Source organism: Parus major, chromosome 4 (assembly GCF_001522545.3).
Source record: "Parus major isolate Abel chromosome 4, Parus_major1.1, whole genome shotgun sequence".
In the NCBI taxonomy this organism is placed as follows: domain Eukaryota; kingdom Metazoa; phylum Chordata; class Aves; order Passeriformes; family Paridae; genus Parus; species Parus major.
In genome coordinates, this window is record NC_031771.1 from 58,122,081 (window position 1) to 58,144,470 (window position 22,390).

Consider the following 22,390-nt stretch of genomic DNA (forward strand, 5'->3'; position numbering starts at 1 on the left):
GGATTTTCTGTTTGTGGTTTCGGTCATAAAACTTCCTTGTACTATCTTGTAAAAGATATCTGATTTATATCTTTTATTAGCTCTTAAATGAGAGCAATTAAATAGCAGACACAATTACTGCATGATAGAAGAAGTATAAAATATTCAAGAAATGGATAAAAACGTATTCTTCCTTGAGTTCTTTCTAAAATGCCCAATGAACCATCGCTTTATAAGTAGGGCTTTTATTAAGGAGGAAAATATAATACAATTTCCAAATTGTGAGCTATAATGTCTCTCACACTTCTGTATATAATTTGTGAAAATCTTTTGCATTTATATTTGGGGCTGGGGGGTAATTTGGATGCAAGTGAGGACCATTGTGAGATTTATTCAAAAAGTTTGTAAGTAGCTTAAAAACTGCTGTTGGCATTGATGAATGGCCATGCAGTAGTGTTCAATTTCAGTCTGTATCTTATCTGTTTCTGAGATATTTGAAAGAATCCTTTTTAAATATTCCTGCTAAGCTTTTCAAAATTGACAATATTTTAGCTGCATCCTTCATCTAGAATTTCTTCTTCAAAGAATATTGAGCACCTAATCAGTGCTATTTTTCAAAAATTGCTTTTTCCTCATGGGCTCATTGTGAACTCCTGTCCCACCAAAATCTTTAATCCCTTTTAAAAAATCTTTCCTGTGTTTATGGAAATGGTTGTTGCATTGCTGGTTCCCCATGGAGTACTTGTTGGGAGTACAGTCCCTTTAAAGTCAGTACAGTGAGTACATAAGTTTACAAGCTGGTCCACAGGGATTGAGGCTATGAAATGAGTGTCCTTTATAGATATAAAAGTTGCAAGTTATAATGCATAAAGGCAACTTTTCAATATTATATGCCTGGGTATTAAAAATTAATTTGCTGAAAGAATGCCATAGGCAATAAAAAATGCTCAATTGTAGGTGATAATTTCAGAATTAGTGTGGCCTATGGTAACTCAGATAACTTGGGGAAATGAAAATATGGTTTAATTCCACAGAGAAATTACAGATGTGTAAAGTGTTGAAATGATAATACTGTCCATAATTATGATGTATGATTTACAAACCTAAGGAGGAGCTGGAAGACATTTGGTGGTGCTTTCCCTTCATTTATGTAGATTAATAGAAGGGTTAAAACTCCTTTTTCCCTACATCAGTGAAATTTTTTTAAATCCTGGTTTTATCACTACACTGATTGGGTGGACAGGACCTGCAGCTGATGCTGGAGCATGTGCAAAGCTGGTGGTTTGCAAGAGGTTGTATGGACATAGGAACAGTTGCTTTTTCCAGGCAGCAGCTGACAGAATGAGAGGACACAGTCTTAAGCTGCACCAAGGGAAATAAATGTTGGGTATTAGGAAAAAGATTTTCACAGAAAGAGTGATAAAGTACTGGAGTGGTCTGCCCAGGGAGGTGGTGGAGTCACCATCCCTGGATGTGTTTAAAACAGACTGGATGTGACACTCAGTGCCATGGTTTAGTTGTGGTGTTAGGGCAGAGGTTGGACTCTATGATCTTGGAGATCTCTTCCAACCCAGTGACTCTGTTTCTGTGATTCTGTAACGGGTCTTGGGCTGCTCTCTCTCTTCCTCTCTCTTTGCTGGCTCAAAGTTGTTTGATATCTGAAAAGATGCAAGGTGGAAAAAGTGGCTTGCAAAATAAGATGGTAACTGGATTGGCAGAAGGTTACAGGTTCATAGATGAGAGCATGTCATCTATTTGCAATGACAGAGTTCAGGAGTTGTGATGAAAAAAGAAGAGAAAATAGCAGGCTTCTGTGTAGACCTACAACTTTGATTGAAAATGGTGAAACATGAACAAACTGCCCCAGGGTTTCTGAGTGCTGAGGCTTCTTGTCCCCCAAGCATGGTCACCTGCCCAAATCATTCCTGAAGTACATAAGAACTTGAGTAAAAATTTACACTAATTTTTGTCAGACTGAGTTGGGAAATGAAAGATGGTGTTGACAAGACATCAGAGACTAATCCAATACTTCTTTTTTTAATGAATCTTTCATAAGTAATGAAACTTGCTATTTAATTTCTCTTCTTTTTTGAAAATTGCAATATTCAATACTAAAATTTGGTGTCCCTGACAAGAAGTAAATCTAATAAAATTAGTTTAGGAGAGGGTGGTGATCTAAAAATAACAATTGTGCATAAGTCTTTGTCCAATGCCTCATATGCAGAAAAAGAAAAGAGTATTTCATCTAATTAGACAGGGGGGTAGGGGAAAAACAGTGGCGGATTCATATAGAAGTAGTGGGATTTTGGCTGATTAGTTACAAGCATAGTACAAACCAATGCCATCTCATTTCTCCTCAAGGGATGTCCATTACATAGAAAAAATGTAAATGGTATAATTGCTCAGTGCTCTAATCAAGTCTAAAATGTTATGATCTGCTGGATAACCAGATCTGTCATGGCTGTCTAGCTAATGGTTGGGTGGCTGTAGGTCACATCTGTTCTTATATGCCCTAATCCCAAATACTTAAGCATTGACTAGGAAGACTGCTGCCCTCTGTTTTTACATGCTGTAAATTTGCAAGCATTTATCATTTCATGTCTCCATTCCTCAACCTCGTGCACTCCCAACTTTATCTGATGGCATTTTTGTGCATCCAGACACTTCTTGAAAGATTGGTCCCTGGAAAAAAAAAAAAAAAAAAAAATTTGGGCTGGAGTCCCCAGAGCTCATGAGATGACTCCTGGCAATCCCAAGCATGGTTTGTTGCTTTATACAAAGGGAAAAAAAATAAAAAATAAAAAAAAAAGAGAAGCCAGAATGTTTTGAGAAACACAAGGGTTTGATCCTTTGTGATCAAAATAGATAATGACTTCAGATTAGGGCTATTTTTACTCTGTATATGGCAAGTAAATTTTAAATTATAAATGTGATGGGTTTTTAAGAGCTAATTGCAATGGTGTTCAGCAAATGAAGTGCTTGGTTTATCTGGGCTATTGGTTCAGGCAGTTTAGGGGAGGAATTTTGAGCATGGCAGCAAGGAGCAAGGGGTCATTGCTCTCAGGTGAACCAACTGTGGCTGTGCAGGACGAGCAGCGCTGTCGGCAGATGTGGGTGGTGGGCAAGCCACGAGTAAAGCCACGAGTAAAGCCACGAGTAAAGCCATGAGTACAGCCACGAGTAAAGCCACGAGTAAAGCCATGAGTAAAGCCACGAGTAAAGCCATGAGTAAAGCCACGAGTAAAGCCATGAGTAATGCCACGAGTAAAGCGCCTCTGCTCTGCTCCCTGGAAATCACCGAGCGGGTGCCTGGAGCAAACAACATGTTGCAATGCTCACTAGTATGCTCCAGTTGTTTAAGCATTCAGGTAAAATGGACTGCAGCTGCTTCTTTTGCCCACAACAATATGAAGCAGCTGGAAAATATTTTTGAAAAACTCGGGGCTATTTCTTAATGCGGATCTGGGATCTGTGTATATTTTTTCTATACCATACCATCTTTACTTGATTTGGTTCAGTAAAAACACACTTCTTCCGTTCCCTTTGAAACAATGTATTTTTTTGTGGTTTTCAAGCTGCCATCCAGAAGAGATTTCTTCATCCTATCAGAGGAAGCTTTATGGTGTGGGATCCTGGGCAGCAGTATAGAGAAGGGAAATAGCACTGTCTGTACCAGGCGAGGTGGAGGAAAGGAGAATTAGATTTTAGCCACATCAAAGATGCCATGTAATCATCATGCTACTAGCGGAAGGTCTGAAATCATAATTTTCTTATTTTTAATTTCTGTATAATAGCAGGATATTAGAGTAGCCAAACCAGAGAAAATAGAGGCTTTTATGCTTATTTTTTGTGCATATTTTACCTGGTTAATTGCAGCAAATTCAATTCTCTGAAAGAGTATGAAAATTTTCATCTTTTAATTTGTATGCAAACTATTGCTGATGTACTTAAAGCTGCATACATTGTTTTCACAAATCACCATGAATCCTTGTCACCCAGATTTATACCACTTTGTGTGTATTCCTTTTTTGCCTGCTACTATCAAGTACCAGTTTTGGTAAGTGAACCCCCTCCTGGGTCATTTCCACAATCTGGTGCAGAACTGTGTTATCTTTCTGCCTCATTGACTTACTATCTCATTTTCAGTCTCTGAAGAAAAGCTATCTTTTTTCCCCACCTTGCTTATACTACTTTTATGTTCCATGAGAGCAAGCGTGGTCCCAATCCGTGCCTTTTAGTGATAAAAAAACAGGCACTAATTTAATGTTCCATAATATTTTGTAAAAATATCCTCAGAAATCAAAGTAATAGCATACAGAAAATATTTTGGAAATGAAGGAGGAGAGTATATCATGAGTGCTTTAAAGCACAAAGAAGTCAGTCATCTGAACATTAATCCAAACATAATAAAGTCAACACCACAATAAAGTATTCTATTTAATGGGTTATTATTTTTGTTATTTTTATTTAAGTTCCAAGAGAATGCTACATTATTCCATATTCTTTGCCATGTGAATATGTTCATATTTTTTATACTAAACGGAATTTTAATCAAGCCTCTGGAAAATGAATGAAGTTTCATAAAGGCAAATGAATGTTTTTTTCTACAAAGAAGGAATTGAAAGCCAAATAAACTAGAGCTTAAATGAGCAGGAATCAATATCGCATCCCCCTCCTGCTGTTCCTTCCTGCTGAACATTTTTAAGTGCTAACAGTTTGGGGTATGAATTGATTAGAATTTGTGGATAAAGGAAGGAAAACAAAGGACTTCCTGCAATAGCTTCTAAAAGGTGGGGGACCTGGAGAGCTTGGTGAAAATCATGTGCTGCAATTTTCTTTAGTAGTGCTGTGCAGAATTACATCTCTAGCTCATATTTTTATGGTCCTCAAAGCAGGCATAATATTTCTTCTTTTTCATTATTGAAATAAAATCCTACAGGAAAAACAAAAGGAACTAAAAATGTAAACCATGGAGTGCTGCTCAGCAGAGGTAATTGTCTCCAGTGATGGATGTGAAGCACATGCATTTTGCAGATGAAGAGTAAAGTCCCCAAAGAAGCTATTGCATAATCTTCTTGTCTGTTCTTCTAAATGTGCTTTCAATTTTCATATTGCTGATACAAATCTCTTGGGTCCAATTTCATGTCTTGTCATGTTTTCACAGTAGTCTTTTATGTAGACCCAAAAATTTCAGCTCTGCCTGCTTCAAACAGTTACATTGGACTCAACATTGCTTTTTGAAGAGCAAAGCACATCAGGGTACACTGGAGTTTTACTCTGTGTAAGTAGGGGTAGCAGCCTCCTTCCTGCATGTTAGAGCAGTGAGAAGCAAAACTGCCAGAACCAGACCCTTCTTTAGCAAGGCTCCAGAATCCACATCCTCTTTCAGCCCACAGTGTGGTTGTCTCTTGTAAACAGAACATCCGGCACATGTGTTAAAAATGCCTCTTGAAAAGGCTTGGACTATCATTTCCTCCAGGATGGTTGAGTGTGTTCCTGGTAAAACTGAACTGATATGAAACACAGAGAGATCTCTAGTGTATAAAAGGTTTAATGCCTACAGCACTTCTTCTCAAGGACTGTGATATTATCCTTCCTCCAATCCATTCAATGTTTCAGTCTTTCCCATGTAAGTGAGAGGAGCAAAGGAGAGTGTGGAAGACTGAGTACCTCAGCTTTCTACCTTCCCAAAGGATCTGTACTTAGCAGAATTGGGCAGGATAAGGCAAGTGAGAAATAATAGCTCACACATTATTTTTCTTCCTTTTAGTCTTAAACCATAAGGAAATGCTCTTAGCAACAATACATTTAATAGTTATTTGTGAATTTGGGAGGTTTCTTCATTCTTCGTGAATATGATTACTAGTATGTGTTCTGCTCGTGGTTATCTCTGACTAGTAAGTCATGCAGGAGCTGTGAGTTGAAGCCTCAGGATTTACACCAAAGGACACATTTTGTTGACCTGGTTTCATACAGGTCCCAGGCAGTAGTCACACTGGAAGCTCTTCTCCTGTTACTTAACTGCAAAGGTCTGATGTGCCATATGGGTTTGAGATGTTTAACGTTTTTATTATGTCAGAATTGTTTCGATAATGCCATTGATGCTTCTCCAATCTGTCAGAAATAGTTCTGAGAAGGTTATTATAATTATTGTAGAAACATATGTGCTAATTCTGCAGATGTGTTACAGAGACATTTTTCTGAGTTTTGTCTCCCTTAGGCATTTGATGGTGGACTGAAAGGGAGCAGTTTGACAGGTTTGATGCAGGTCTGATTGAGAGAATAGTTTTCCACATCACCAGTTTCATTACCAGACACATTAAAAACAGTCTGGAGTTACTGGCCCTAGAGAAAAAAAATCAAAATTAATTACCTAATGTATTTGTTTTGGTAATGAGGACTGTCCTTCCCTCTTGCAAAATGGCTTTTTTCTATCCATATAATGAAAGGAGAATGATGCAGGGCTTGGCTTTATGTGTATGTTTTTGTTGGAGGAGCCCTCAGACCTGTTGAAGTGATCGTAATAGCACAGCATTCTGTCATTAGACCTTCTTTCCATCCTTGTCCTTTTCTTTTTGGTTTTGTACTGCTTATAAATAGTGGGATAAAATACCTAATTTTTACTTAGAGATACAATTGTTTGTGTGTGTGTGTATGTGTATACACATACCTATACAGATATGTGTGTTTGTGTAGATATATAGGAGTCAATTTATCTTTTGGATTGTTCAGATTAAAGGGAGGAGATTATCTTCAGTCATCTTTACTTTCTTAGTAATTTTTGTTTATTTTCATTACTTCGATGCAATGGAAGTTGTTTTTCAGAATAACTGGTTGCAGTAACTTTTGTTATCTCAAACTAAAATGGTGCCCCTGGCTAAAAACACCTTGTGAAATGGCATTTAGAACAGATCTTCTTCAAAAACCTAGAGGAAATAGAGGAATCTGTATATTTATCCAGCTTTTAAACCGCTGCCATAATCTGGAGCAGGGGATGGTTTCTTTTAGAGAGATGGCTAAAAATTAGTGTCACTTTTTCTATTCTCACTGTCTAAAGGGGCTCAACAGAAACCACAGCTGTTCAACCCTGTTTTTTCTTTTCTTCTCGTTGTCTGCCCACTGTAATAATCTGGCTTTAAGCACAGACTTTGACAGCCATGATCTGCTGTCATGCTGCTCAAGCTGTCAAGCAGCTTCTGGCGCTGTAGGAAATGGAGCTTAGCGCCTGCAGCTCCCTAATCTGAAGTGTCTGCTTGGTGCTTGGGAAAGGATCTCCTCATGTGCCTAGGCAGACTGCAGGTGAACACAGCTACAACACAAAGGGTATGGCTCTTGAGGAAAGTTTAAACCATAAAATCTGTTGCAAAGCTAGCAGTCCCTGATTTTTCCCTTTGAGTTTACAAAGTCTAATTTTAATTAATCTAGTTAAGAAGCCTTTATCAATATTAAGTCATAATCCTCCCAGTCTCAGCCATGGTGCTAATTGTCCATTAGAGGCATTTAATAAGATGTTTTTTTGTTTCCCTAGATTCTAGTTAGAGTGAGTGAATTATTGTCTCTTGTAGAGTTTGTCTAATTCATCAGTTCCCAGTCCGAAATTTATACTGTCTCCTTCAGTGCTTCCTGCTTAAACAACCTCCTCTGTCTGTGCTCTTATCGATGCCTGTTTACCTTCTTACCTTAGCCCTTAGTCCTGGCCCCCTGGCTCTTCACTCTCTGCTCCTTTCCATTCCCTGTCTCCTGGACTTCTCCCGACTTTTTCTCTCTGACCCTGATTGACAATGTGTGCCACCTAATGCTATCACACTTCCATGTCAGCCCACATGCTCAGGGAGATGTGATGATTGCGGCCCAGCTTAATGTATGTGAAGACAGCTGAGACCAAGAATGAACACCCACCGAGCCCTTTTATTGCTTGTATTCCTAAAATAGGTTTTCTGTGGTTTAGTAATTGTTTTTCAATGTTGCTCATTGTCAATCTCAGAAATGGATTATTAATTACTATGTTAGTATGAAGCTCCTGATAAGGTGGTTACATAAAACTGTAACAGAGAACAAAGAGTTGGTAAGTTAGGTTGTGATCACAAAATTAAGGAAGGATGGGATTGGTGATGGTTTTTTGTTCCGAAAGAACTTCGTCCTGCTGGAGCTCTGCTCTGATGCCAGTGTGTTTGTAACACAAAAAATTCCAAAATTTTTTCTTCTTGTCCCATTTAGGAAACTGCCAGGCAGAAATGTCTACGCCCAGATGCACAATGAAAAAGAGCAGGAGATGACAAGCCCTGTTAATCACAGTGAGGACACCCAGAACATCATCCAGGGTGAGGAGTTTATTGATGATGATCTGGACTCTCAAACACTAGGTAACGCAAGAGGTAACTTTGTTTTTAGCTTATAAATTTTCATAAGTAGTTGATTTTAAATTGACGTTTGTTTTAATTTTAGTTCTTTTTCATGTTCTGTTCAGTCTCAAAAAGATGCAAATGGTGACACCACTAACAAGGGATTATCTCAATTGCCTTCTTTTGGCTTGCTTGAGATACAGGCTAATGTATGGATGATGTGCTATATAGAGCCTGGTACAGAGACAGTAGTTTAATGTCAGGAGACTGACTTGGACAATTTTAGAGATAAATTATATTCAGAAGGATGGAATATAATCTGCAACAGTTGAATTCACTCAATAATCCCCTGAATTAGTGGAAAATTGAGTTCAGACCGGAAGGATTTTTAGAGTCAATGCTTCTGTGATTTCAGATGGATTGTATGGAGATCCATTGCTTTATTTGCCTTCATATTCCAATGGCATTTAATTTTTTTATGATTAGAAACATTAAATTTATTCATGTATAAAAAGTATCAAAAGTCTTCCTTAATTTAGCTGTTGATTTTCTAGTATTCATGAGGTGGTTATAAAGAAACCATAAGGGAAACTTTCTGTATCTCTCAGTGCAGATGATTTCAGGTGAAAGTGCATATCCTGGCACCCTGTGGTTAGTTTTAATGCATCATGGAGTTCTGATCTATAATACATTGTCTTCAGACTGCTTCCAGATCACAGTCTGAAAATTGTTGGACAATGTAAAAAACATTCAACTCCATTTCTGAAAATTTTTGAAAATAAATCAGATGATCCAAAGCTTTTGGAATTTGTACCAGTAGCTTGATGGTATGAAAGGCAATTGTAATGTCTTCATGAACCCTGAGGAAGAAGATGTGTTTTAGCTGCACCTGAGGTAGCCTGGGAAAGACAGAACCTGGTCTGAGGAGACATTTCTTTATCTTGGGTTTCACCTTTTTTGTTTGTTGTCGATGTCTTTATTTTCATTTGCTGAACTGTGTGCTGCTCTAGGTTCTTGGAGGTGTTAGCTTTGAACACAAGGGAAGAATCCAGCCTCTTGCTTTGCTTTGTGTATTTCTATCTCTTCTTTGACAACCTTGTGTATGAATATCACTGCTTTCATTCTGATTTTGCAAGACGATCTTGGTTGCTCTCCTGACTTTACCGGAGTTAGTTCCAAAAACAAACCTGAAAAACAAGGTCTAGGTTAAATCTCTTTGGACATTTTGTCTCCAGAGTCTTTAGAGGAGAAGCTGAATGCTAGCAGTCCTTTCAGATATGCCTATTAAAGTGGAGCATTCAACACCTCTAGTACAAAAGCTTAACTTCTTATAATGGTAGAAAATCTCACTTGGTATATTTAAAGGAATGCAGCTTGGGATGCTCTAATAAAGAAATGCTACCCTGATTTGTAACACGTTTAGAATTAATCTCTGTTTGCCCTGCACTTGTTAATCACAGAAAACAAAAATCTTCCATCTGAGCAGAGCATTATTTTTGGGTTGAAGACTACAAGATCATGATGTTTTGATGGCATAAGAATGTAAATGTGATCTCGAGGTGATTTGTGCTTCAACCAGGTGTCTGCAGCAGCAGACTCTCCAGGAGAGTGTAAAAAGCTCATTTTTGTGGATCATAATCATCCATATTTGTCAGCTACTGTACAGCCTTTAGACACAAGATGTTATTTAATACATAAAACTACACTCCTGCTCGCTCTACTGTTTTGTTATTTGCAGTACTTTCCACTAGCTCCAGTATTGCTCAGTACTGCCAAGGAAATATTCCTGTTAATGATACTCTATTTTATCTGGCTTAGAGTACGAAACATGTTATAATCCCTGCTTTATATTAAATTCTGGTTTACGACATTATTTGCAGAAGGTTCCTATGCTATGGAGATCCCTTCTAGTTCTGGTGAGCTTTCTCCCTCCCTCTTGGGAGATGTCAGTAGCCGCCTCCGCTCCATGTGCAGCAGGGAGTTACAGGCCTGGGTTTCTGTTTGTTCTCTCTCTTCTCATAACTTTTGAATTTCCTCAGTACAGTATTTCCAGACTCACCCATCCACTTTTTTTGTTTTCTATATATTTTATGTTGCCTACTTTATCGCAACCCCCACCTTGGGACTCCTCAACACCATTACCTTGCAGTGACTCCTTCTGGGAGAAGTGGCAACTTGAACAGCTACAGAGTTCCCTTATTGCTGATGCCGGTCAGTGTCCAGTCCCAGGTCAGTGGCATGTCGAATGGACGCCTCAGGTTCCATTCTCCTCCCTCACCTGCACCCCTCGAGACAACTACACCTTTATAAGCCACAAAGAGAACCAACTTATGCTGTCACTGGGATAGAAACCCTAGGAATTCACCACAAATCCACCACCATGAGCAAAAGCTTTGTGCAAAAGTGTGCTGTAGGTATATGGAGCTGTTGCACCAAACTTCACCTGACCTGTTGTTTGATAAAGACACTCTCTTATGCAATTTACTTGTCTCTGCAATAAAAGGGGGATTTATTGTGGAGTACCTGAAATACACTGATGTTGGCCTTCTGTTTCTGTATTTTTCCAGGCAATCACTCAGGCGTGGTTTTGAGCATCAACTCCAGAGAGATGCACAGTTACCTGGTTAGCTGATATTTGCAGCTGAACACAAAAACCAAAAGACTCTTCTCTGTACCGTTTTATTTTTCCCTGGTGATGTCCCAAAATTGAAAATATGGCTGTAAATGCTGATGGAGAGGAGGTTTCTTATCAGTCCTGTGGAAAAAAAAGCATCCATCATCAGTTACCAAGGGCGAAGGATAACATGTCTTGTGCTCACTCTATGGCCTGGGAACTCATTGCGATTGAAACTCAAACTATGGTAGCAAATTTGTAGCCCTAGGCACCTTCAATGCCACCTTATTTCTTTTCTGTATATGCTCTGTTTCTTTATGTTTATTTTTAGAATGACTGACTGTAACTTTTTAATTGTATTTTTAATTGAAGTATTCGGTGGAAGGCTGGGAGTCTTCAGCCCAAAAAGGTGATTTTTACACAAGTGACTAGACCAGAACAGATGGTTGATTGATCACAGTGACAATTTTTTTAGGAGGCCAAGTGTTTCTGTACTGGGAAAGGACTGAGCAAGAGACAAATGCACTCCTAGTTGAGACAAGCTCTTAACTTAAACATGTGTGAGACAATCTAACAAATTTAGGCTTAGGCCCTTCTGAGGATTGAAGGAAGTAAAATGTTAATTAGGATATCTCGTAATACACAATAATTCTCTTGTAAGTGTAGCAAGTCCTGACAAACTATCAGCACCAGTATCTCCCCCAATCCCACCACGTGTGAAAGAAAAACACCAGCTTGATGCTATTTCCAGACCAGGTGCCTTCACTTGCGGACATTCATTTTAGTTGCTCTTTTCTTTTCTCCTGAGCAAGCCCCTCTAGGATGATGGCAGCTGCCAGATGAGTTATCCTGTTAAACCCTAGGCTGGTGGCCTGTCTCTTTTTAAATTTCCAGACAGTGTAAATACCTCTTTTATGCAGCTTTCTTTGTATGGTTTTTTTTTTTTTTAAAAAACTTCCTATAAGGGCAGCTGTGCTGGGTGGGTCAGAATTCTGCTCTGGGAAGGGCTGGGTAGCACTGCCATCTCCTTCCCACGACATCCCTGTTTGGGATTTCCTCTGGCATTTGCCCTTGCTGGCCAGAGTGGGCAAACCCCAACCTGACCTTTTCTGCTTGGGTTGGTTTGACAATCCAAAGGGTCATGGGGATGATGGGAAGGGATTTAGGCTTCCTGTTTCCTTCCCATCAGCACAGGGTGTCTCTCAGTCCCTACCACCACTGGCCCCTTTGTCTGCAGGGAGGGCAGGGGAAGGGCTTCTGGAGGAGCTGCCTGCAGAAGGGCTTGTGAGTCGGGTCCTTGTGTCCTAATCCCAGTTTTGTCAGTCGGGTCAGAGTTTCCTCGTCTCAACCTCTGCCTCCCTAGGGAATGGCATTGCAGTGAATCCACACTCCTCTTGTCTTTTCTCTGTGGTTTATTTTAGCCATGTAGGAAGACAAGTGTGGTGTGGTAGTTTAAATGTCTGGCATCCTGTGTGTCACAGCTGCCTGGGATTAGGATGCTTCTCTCAGAAACCTATATAATCTCTTCACTTTTTGCCTTTGATAGAGGATAAATAACTCTGTACTCGCTGAATGTCATACTGATGCTAGTGACAAGCTCACACACCACCCTGTTTAAGAAGGATACAGGTAGTGCATCGTCCAGAATATGCAAACAGAAAATAATGAATGCTAGTCAAATAGGAAAGAACTGTCTTAAAATCAGTGTATGCATTGGAATCATTTTTCCATGTAGCTGTTAATATAGAGCATATTATCATCAAATGCAGCGGACTGGGATGTAGTAATTCAGTGTAGTACTGTAGGCTCTCACGAACCCCATAGGATGTATGTGTAAAGCACAAGAAAATCTAGATTATAAATTTACTGTAAGGAAATAGGTGGAAAGTTAGAATGAAGATTCTGAAAAGCACTTGCAAACCGCTCAGGAAAATAATTACAAAAACTGTTCTAAAATTTCTGCCTATTTAGTTGTATAGTGCCATGTAAACTTGTTAACAGAGAAGCAATGCCCTGGCTGACTGTTGTGTGCCAGACTGTGGAAATCCAAGGTCTTAAATGTATCTGAGTCTGGGTTTCTTGAAGAGAAGTGCATATACAAAACATGCTGTGAATTGGAAACTCTTGGGATCATTGCACCAGGGGCTTTCCCTCCTCACCAGCTCTTGCTTTTTCTAGTGGAAAGGAGCTGGAGCAGAGAATAAAATAACATTGCAAACATCTTACTTGTTCCTGTGAAATAAATCTAAAACAGGTTTTTTGTATAGGGCAGGAGAGTGGCAAACCAGCTTCATGGATAAGGAATGGGATGGAAGCTCCAGCTTGGGGTTGTTCTCACATGGTTAGTCTGATTGGTAAAGGACTGTGTTGGAACTAGGTCACACACCTAATTTATGCTTTAACAGCTACTTTTATACATTTAATTCAGGGTGATTTGTGTCTCTGATCACAGGAGTCTTTTGGAACACGGTAGAATATTTAACTGCTTGGTACTCTAATTAACACTTAGCACAATGTAGTGCTTGTAATAATTTTTTCTGATGCTTATTAATTTGATTCATGCAGAACTCCTGTGAGGTTGGTTTGTCATGTCTTAAAAACACTGTTTTCTAAAGACATGTTGGTATTTCCATAACTGTATTAATAATACCCAGCAGATAATAAAGGAAGCCTTTGATTTCCTCATAATAACTTTAAAATGAATTATTTTAAAACTGAGAAAATACTATTACCATTTTCTCATTCATGGTGTCTTGGTTTATCTGTAAATGAAAAGACTCAGTAGTACTAGTTCTCAAATCTCTTGAACTACATCCATGATATCTTAGCTCTTTATCCTTTATATGTATCTAAAATCCTGATACATATTCTGAGTATTCAGAAACACGGAGTTGCTTCTATGCACAAGTGCTAGTCACACATGTGTGCATGCACACATGCAGTATTTGTACATATTTTAGTTAAGTTTTTTTTTAGTGGGGAAGGGGTATGTGGTGGCTAAGAAACAGAGGATGACAGTCAGATACCTGGATTCTAGACTTTGAGAAAGTTACTTCCCTTGTATGTGCTACAGTTTCCCCACTTATAAAATGGGGCTGATAATAATTACCTACCTCACAGGGGTATTGTGAGGCTAAATTAATTACTGTTTGTTCAGGATCATGAGAGCAAAAGAATTTTGTGGGCATAAGTTATTAATGGTTTAACTTTCTTTGTTTTACTTGTAATTATCACTGTTCTTAAAAGTTCTCTACTAAAACCAGCTGCAGTTATGTATAAATGTAAAAATACATAATCCAAAAAAGGTTCATAACTGGTAAAAAACTAAAAAAAAAAAAAAAGGTAATTTTATTTAAACATTGCTATTGGAACATAATGTTATGTGGTAGCACTGCAACATTGGCTGTGATTTTGCTGTTACACACTAGTATTGTCAACTCCTCTGCATTGTTGTTTGATCAAAAACCTTATAAAAATGGGTACAGTGATATTTATCAGCACTGATATTGAACTATACTGAATCCAAAAGAACCTGGCAGTGTACTGGCCTCATTGGCCTCTTTTGGTCTTCTTAAAATGTGATGTATTTGCAGTTTCAAAAACACTCTGTACTCTGCACTTTCAGAGTGCTCCAAGCAGTATGATCTGAAGCATTCTAACAGAGCCATCAAGATTTACAGCTGTTATCTTTGCTTTCTCTTTTGACATTGAATGTTTTATATGGCTTTGGAACAGCCTGTCCATATAAAGTACTCAGAAATGCTCAGAGGACATTTAAGGAAAATGCACACAATTTTAATTAATTTTTCAATAATATAAGCAATATAAACCAGTGTATATTTTTATACTCTGTTGAAGAGGGTGGTGGAAATGGCTGTGAAGAAATAGAAAGTACCAGCCTGAGGTGAGATGTTGTTGTTATCCACAATTCACATCCAATTTCTTGGAACTCTTCTATGATATTCTCATTGAAGTCCATCCTTCTTGATGAGTTTTCTTCTTTCAGTGATGAGTAATGAGGAGTAAGTTGTTTATTCTTATAAAGTAGATGATTTGTTAACTAACTGTCCTGTAGACAAAGACAAATCAGTGCTTTACCATTATAGTTTCTGTGCCAAGCATGTTTCATGTGACATGCTTATCATGGTTAGCTGTGTTTTCAGTGCAACGAGACCTTCTTCTAGTGGGGAGACTCTCACTGTATCCTGTATCTTTAGTGGAGGTCAATGGAACTGCAGTAATTTCCATCCTCTTTACACAAATACATGCTCAAAGAAATGTGTGGGGAAAAGAAAATCTTTATAAGAAATTAAATACATGCATTTGGTTGCAGTAACTTTTTGATGATGAACCAGAGGTTCTGATAAGTTTTGAATTTCCAGTGTTATTTCAAGTCGATGTTTCTAAGTAGATAGAATCGATGACAATTTCAGTCATAGATTTTTCCTGTTTCCTATTAAAAATGTTTTTTAATTTTTCATTAATGAGACTTTGGGGGAAAAGAGAGAGTAAACACTTTATTTCATTGCACAGTCCCTGCTAGTTGGAGTTATTATAGTTGTGTTATTGTATATTGATTGATACCACTGTACTGTTTCCATATTCATTTTTATTTCAGCATTTTAGATGAAAGTAAGCGCCCATTTCTCTCAAAATATTGGATTTCTACCAGGACAAAATTTATAAGCATTTACCTTTATAAATCTTGATTTTTGAGATGCAAAATTTTATTTTGTTCTTTAAGTCCATCCAAAAAGCTGCTTCCTGGCTCATTTTCTCTGTTTTGGTCCCAGTTGTACATTGCTTCTACAGCTTTCTTCAGGAGACTGGCACACAGCCAGTACTAGTCTGAGAAAACCTAAAACTTTCATTAGAATGGCATTTAATTGACTATAAGTAAGGTTTGCTCAGATAGTTTTCTTAATGTTAAGTTTGTATTTTCATGTTCTGTATTTCAGTATCTTAGCATTTTCCCTCTCAGTGCCATTTAAATGCATTTTTATTCCTGTAATGTTTTTTTACTTGTTTTTAGACTATAATCATCAAAGTGACAAATAACTCAGACCCCCAGTTAGTTTTTGCAATTAATAGCCTAGCCCTGAAGTCTTTGGGAAATGTGAAGCTGTGTCCTCTGAAATTTTTAACCTTCTGTCCCAAGCCAGCCCTTCTACCCAACTGATCACCTCGGCAGCACTGCCTCCACTTGTCTGTACACATTCAGACTGGAGGGGGTGCAGAAGACACCTAGAACAGCTCATTTCCCAAATCTGGATGGGAATGTCATGCAGACAAAGTTCTTGTTTGTTCCTTCTTTTCAAGTGTGTTGCATAAGCAGAGAGGATGCATATTACTGGGGAAAGAAGAACTTGTGACAGTTCTTCAGGCTGCTCTGGAGGCTAAAGAATGCATCATCTTGGAATGTTTTTCCATTGAAATTGATACATACTGGAAGTTGGTTTCATGATTTTTAATATGAGATCTCATTTCTGCAAGTCTTCACCCCCAGATTATTTCCTCCTGTTAAATGAAGTAGCAAATTACTTAAACTATGAATTGTGGAGCCATGTTTGACTTCCATTCTTTTCATCCCTTTTTGTCCTTATGTGAAGCTTGTCAGCAATACTGTTTCCAGCTAGTTTATATGCTGGTAGCTGAGATGATCTTCTGTAAGACAGTATCTGACATAAGAAATTCTGGAAGGCTTAGAAATATGTACTCTGAAATACGACAGAGCTGTGTGAAAAAAATCCTTATCAAAGAGCTGTTATGGTTTACACTAAATACTTTTTAATAGTATCTCTAAAAATACCTACTCTTAATTGCAAACTCTTTGCCTCTCTCTCCTTCCAGATTGATTTGCTTTCAGAAGCAACATTTACTAGCCCTTAAAGGAAGTGCATTCTTACACAAGTAATTTTGCTTAATATTTTTTTTCTTGCAACACTTCCATTTCCCACAAGCTTCATCTGTCTTAATCAGCCTTGATTTCTGAGTTTCTGTAAAATTTGCATCTCTACTCTGCTTACTTGCAATACAGTGGACATAAAGCCCTGTTAAGCAGCAATAATACAAACAGCAGTACCTGGCACTGCTTAAATAATGCCTTTTTTGCACGTATTTTTAAGGATATAAAGAGTATATTAATCACCAGGAAGGCCAGGCATTCCGAATAACTTTCTTAGCATGTCTTATATTTCTATGTTATTTGTTGCTAATTTTAGCCAGCTTTTGATACTTATATTTAGTTCTTACTGACAGTGATCTCTGGCAGATCAAAGCAAATGAATTGGCTTAGCCGCTTTTTAGAAAAAGTATTAATTCACACTGCTTATTGATTAAAAGAGTTTTAAAAGGAAATCTTTCTGAGATGGTGAAAAAGATACTTTTTAATGAGAACAACTCATACAAGAAAACAACAGGCTTTTGAATCCATGTGGCTTTTGAGATATTCTTGTTACGGATTTTGAATGGAAAGGACTGTGCAGAAGCATAACCCCAAACATCAGTGACATGCACGTAGGCAGTTTACAAATGGTAAAACTAGTCCAAAGGAGAATATTGTAATACACCACCTGTATGTTTCAGGTTCACATTAGGGCCTTTAAATGGCTAAAATTACAGAATATCTTTATAAACAAGATGCTGAGGGAATTGCCAAATTCACTGGCTCCATTTACTCATGAATACACTCCTCTCTTTGGGGTTAATCTTTGGAGATGCTGAAGTAGCAAAGTAACTGTTCATGAAGTCACCTGCATTGTTTCATGTTTCCAAATATTTGCCAAGTAACTTGTGAAACCATAGGAAAAAAAAAATCCCAATTTTCCACTCTTTTCTGTTTCTCCTCCTTTTCCTCCCACCCCTTCTTTTGTAGTCCTTTTGTTCTCTTTCATTTGCCTGGCTTTTCCAGACGACTACAGTTCTCTACAGTTCACTTTTTCTTCCCTGCTTTTTGTTCTGCTTTATGTTACTGTCTGTGTTTTTATTTGGATATGCACCCTACTGTGACCCTATTGATAGTGAGAAGAATCACAATCTCTAGCGAGAAGAATCACAATCTCTTCCCCATTCCTGCCTCTCCTCTAAGCTCTGCTGTATTGTCTGAGGTTCCCTGTGCTTTGTGTCACTGCAGTCCATCCTTCCTGTTTCTTTCCCACTTTAGTATCTTTTAATCCTTTCAGCTTTAATTTTGGCTCTCATTTTCTCTAAATCTTTCCGGAACTCTTTATCTTTTTGCCTTTCAAGAACTTTTCTCAGATGTTCGTCCCAGAGACCACATGCTTCTAGTTTGAGATGTGGATGAGTATTATACTCCCTGAAAGAATAAAAACCAGCATTTCCTCTCTCACCAGTGTATATATTGATTTTGCCATTGGTCTGTAGTGAAATTATATATTTAATTGGCAGAGATGGTCATCTGTTAGCACCCAAATATCTTCCTCTGTCTCCTTTTGGGTTACAGGCTGAGACGTGGTGTTCCCATGTCTTTCCTGGAGTACAGCAAGGGCTGGCTTGCTTTGCCAGCCTTGCATTCTGTCAGGAATTGCAGCGAGGTTGGGCAGAGACACCTTGCCAGACCACTGGGCTGCATTTATATTTCAGTATGGGAAATGCTGAAACCCAAGCTCAGACACAGCCTTTTAGAGATATTGTTACAGCCAAAGCTGAAGACTAGGTGAAGTAAAGAGAATTCTTTGTTAATAGAGGGTCGGGAGCAATTTCACTTGACAGGTTTATGGAATGGGTCTGTAAGGAACCTTTCCTAGAGGCCGGGGAAAATGGCCTGGATTCAAGTTCCATAAAATATAACTTTAAGCAAAGTCACCGGATAGATTTGGCAGAAACATCATGCTGGAAGAGCTTGGAGAACTTAATGGGAGTAAGATCATTGAGAAGCTCAGCGGTATCTTGGAAGGGTACAGCCTGTCTTAGGGAGTGTGAGAGAGATGTGGGAGGGAGGGGAGCACAGGACTAAACAGGACAAGGAAAAGCAGGGGGAAAGTCAGCGTTACCAGTGTGTATGATTTTACCACATGTTGTTGATTTTGCTTTGCCTAAGTCTTGAAGCTTATTTTAATTTGTAATGGCAACTATTTTATTTTGTTTGTTGCATGCAGAGACTTTAAACCATGAATCTAAATTGATGCAGCAGGAGGAACATGCAAAATTATCACCATCTCTGCCTTTAATTTATGACAGATCTGACTTGCAGCAGCATCCCACCTGAGGTGCATGGAAAAGATGTTGCTTTAGGAGCCAAGATGCCTGTATGTGTGCTCCAGATGACTGTGGGTCATTTGCTAATGGTGTTCCTCCCTAGCACAGCACTGAGCTAGGAGACAAGGGAAAAAAAATTATTTTATAGAGTCTGTGTCTTGCATTTATACTGTTTAAATGTAATTTGCTAGAATGCCTCTATGAGCTGTAATTTTATAATGTTTAAAGAAGATGAATGGAGCTGGTATAGTATTCCTCAGGGTACACACCAGTGACTGGAGTTTACTGAACATGTGACTAGAAATTTTAATTTTAGGAACAGAGAGTTCCTCCATTTCATATACACACCAGGCCTTTGAGTACAGATCCTTTTTTTCATTTGTCACTGACAGGCTGTGATTTATTTCCTCATGGGTGTAAAGTCATGGGTTGTGCTTGCTGCAGTGCAGAAGGCTCTGGAGGGAAAACACAATCAAATGGAGAAGTATACTTGAATTCTCCTCTCTTGATCACAGTCTTCTCTGAGTTGCTTTTCTGTCATTGTCATTCTGCCAATAAACCGCATTGATGTTAAAAGGTGATTATCTAATTTTCATCCTCTTCCGCGTGGCTGAGGAAAAATAAATCCGAGAAGTTTGCAGAGGAAAAGCAGACTGGAAGAGGGTGGGGAAGTTAATCATCTGGCAGAGTGCTTTGGGAAGCTTCCACTTTTTATGTTTCACTTACCACTTATATCTACAAGTATGTACAGCACCTGTGATTTACCTCTCCATTAAACTTTGATAGATTTCTTTGCAGAAGGTGCTTTTAAACAATACCACCCTAGTGCATTGCAAAAGTGGGTTTAGGAGGCTTCAGGTATTGCCCTTCATCACTGAAATGAAATTGGTATAATTGCTCTGTATTTATGAAGCAGCACTAGGAATATTGCTTCATCCTAGATTGGAGGAATTTTTGGAGAGATGACAGTTGGAATGGGAGAATTTTCCTTTTTAAGAGTAAAGGATGGAAACTGGCTTATTTACAGTGCATCTGTGGCTGTTCCAGCACAGGTGGGTGCAAAATCTCTTAATCTATATACAGACAGATAAATATAGATTTTGCTGGCATTACCCATGAAAACAAAAGGAGAAAAAAAATGGTAATTAAATCAAGCCTAAATAGTATTTTTTTTTGATAATTAGAGCTGCAGCTCTTGGTAAGTATATGACAACCTATAAAATAAAAACTAGACATATATCTTGTGAAGACAAAGCGTGTCTCGCTACCCTGATGTTAATGTGGAACACTGTTTATTTTACATTACAGCGCCAAATTCTACCCTAATTTATGGCCATGCAGTTCCACAAACATTATCAGTTCAGCTTTGTGATAGAGAAGAATTTATCCCTGGTGAATTTGAAAAGCAACTGCAAGTTAAAATCAGTTTTCTTCTCAAGGCAGCTGTACTTACACAGGTTACTAACTGATTTTCACCATAATTTTTATTTCCACTGCTAGCATGAGAGTTCTTTGGATAGATGAAATTAATTACAACCAAGGTAGAACTGAATTTTTTAACTGCTTATGACTGCTTGGTCAGCAAATGCTTAAACTGTCTCCAACCAGGTTTTTGACCAAGGGGTTATTCCACTAAATGTGAAGGTTGTTAGCAGTCACCAGAATGCTCCAACCCCAACCTTTAACATACACAACTACACAGTCCTCTCCTTCTGCCTTTGCACACTCTAGTATTTGTGAAAACTGAACATGCCTTCTCCTATTTTTGTTTCAGGTGACCTTGACTTTAAGCAGGTTTCTTTGTATACAGTAACAGGGCTCAAGTGAAGAATGAAATAAATCCATAATTGGTGCATTGTCATAAATGGGGAAAAGTGTTATTTGTATATTTTTGTAAATATGTAACATTTAATGGCAGTTTTGTAGTGACGTGCTGTTTTTGAGACAAAGAAACAAATATATGTTTGAATATGCTTGACGTAACACTTAACTGTGATTCAATTGCACAAGTAATAGCTTAATCGAGAAGTCTTGTGCAATATGTAGTGCACACACATAACCAAGTATCTGTTAGCAACCCACAAGCAAGTTTTTGGCAACTTTTAACAGTGGTGATGAACTGTGCAGTACAGATTATCACGGTCTCTTTCAGCTTCCAAACATGTAGCAGGCAAACTACTGTATACGTACCTGTGTACTCCACTGCATCCAAAGGTATGCATTTGTCCTGAGAACCTGCACTCCAGGTTTTTCTTTAATAAAATTTGGTTCTAAATATTAATTGCTTTGTTTTTCTTTTGAAGCTTTTCATGGGGGTTGTGAAGGGGAAACAGTTTTACCAGTCCCAAGAGTTTGTGTGTCTGTATTCAGCAGCAAACTACTCAACTCAGCAACACTGAGCTCAAAGGCTGCAGCAAACCTTCATTCTCGTCCTCTTTAGCCACTCCACTTCATCCTCCACTGCAGCTCGACTCCATTCCTAGGGAAAAAGGGAAAAATCCTTTCTCCTTTTCCCTGGGAGCTGTTGCTGCAGTGTAGCTGGTGGAGGCTGACATCCTGTGGTGAGACAGAAGCTGTGCAGCTGCTGTTCTAGAAGTCACTGAATCAGAGGCTGAGTATTTCTGTCTAGCTAAAGAATTCCGTGGGCCTCAGCTTTGATCTCCCTACGATTGAGCACCATGAACAGAGCAAAAGTGTGTTCTGCCCTTCCTCTGCCTTTTTTCCAATCTATTTTTTTTTATTAATTGCCCTTCCTTTATACCATTGTTTTCCTGACGAGTTGCCTGTGCTGTAGAAGCTGCATTCTCCTTGCAAAATTGAGGGGACTGCAAGTCAAAATTAGCCTTTAAGCTGGATGTAGCTGTGTGCAAGGACCAGGCCCTGACTAAAAATAAAACTGAGCTATAAACTGTATTCAATCATATACAAAGGTGGGAAAACCAAAATCCTCAGAATTATGCCCATTGAACATGCCCGGCTATTGCATATGATATTTCTTTCACTCTGCCTACAGTCTTTGGAAATTGAATGCAAAATTATATAGTGTGTTTCTATTAAGTCTTGGACTTAATGTCCCAAAGATTTTCTCCTACTGGTCCTACCTGACAAGTGCTCTCTGTCTTTGCAAAGGTCACTGAATTGCTGAAGTCAGAATATGCCTTGAATCCCTAGACTGGGCATTCCTTCCTGCTTCAGAGTTTAGAGATGAGCTACTTTTGGTGTAGTTCATATTTCAGGC

General features: G+C 38.5%; 1 protein-coding gene across 4 annotated transcripts in view; it reads left to right on the forward strand.

The window, feature by feature from the left end:
- SORCS2 (sortilin related VPS10 domain containing receptor 2) overlaps nt 1-21,433 on the forward strand; it is a 525,884-nt gene extending 504,451 nt beyond the window's left edge. Inside the window, exons 26-28 of one of the 4 annotated variants that reach the window (XM_015625587.2) lie at nt 8,197-8,342; nt 10,471-10,550; nt 10,889-21,433. In XM_015625587.2, coding sequence (XP_015481073.1) covers nt 8,197-8,342; nt 10,471-10,550; nt 10,889-10,912 — 250 coding nt within the window. In that variant the 3' untranslated portion in view covers nt 10,913-21,433. Of the gene's footprint in view, nt 1-8,196; nt 8,355-10,470; nt 10,551-10,888 lie in introns of all 4 variants that reach the window. The other 3 variants (XM_015625590.2, XM_015625588.2, XM_015625589.2) reach the window with 3 other exon arrangements.
- Nucleotides 21,434-22,390: the final 957 nt, after the last annotated feature.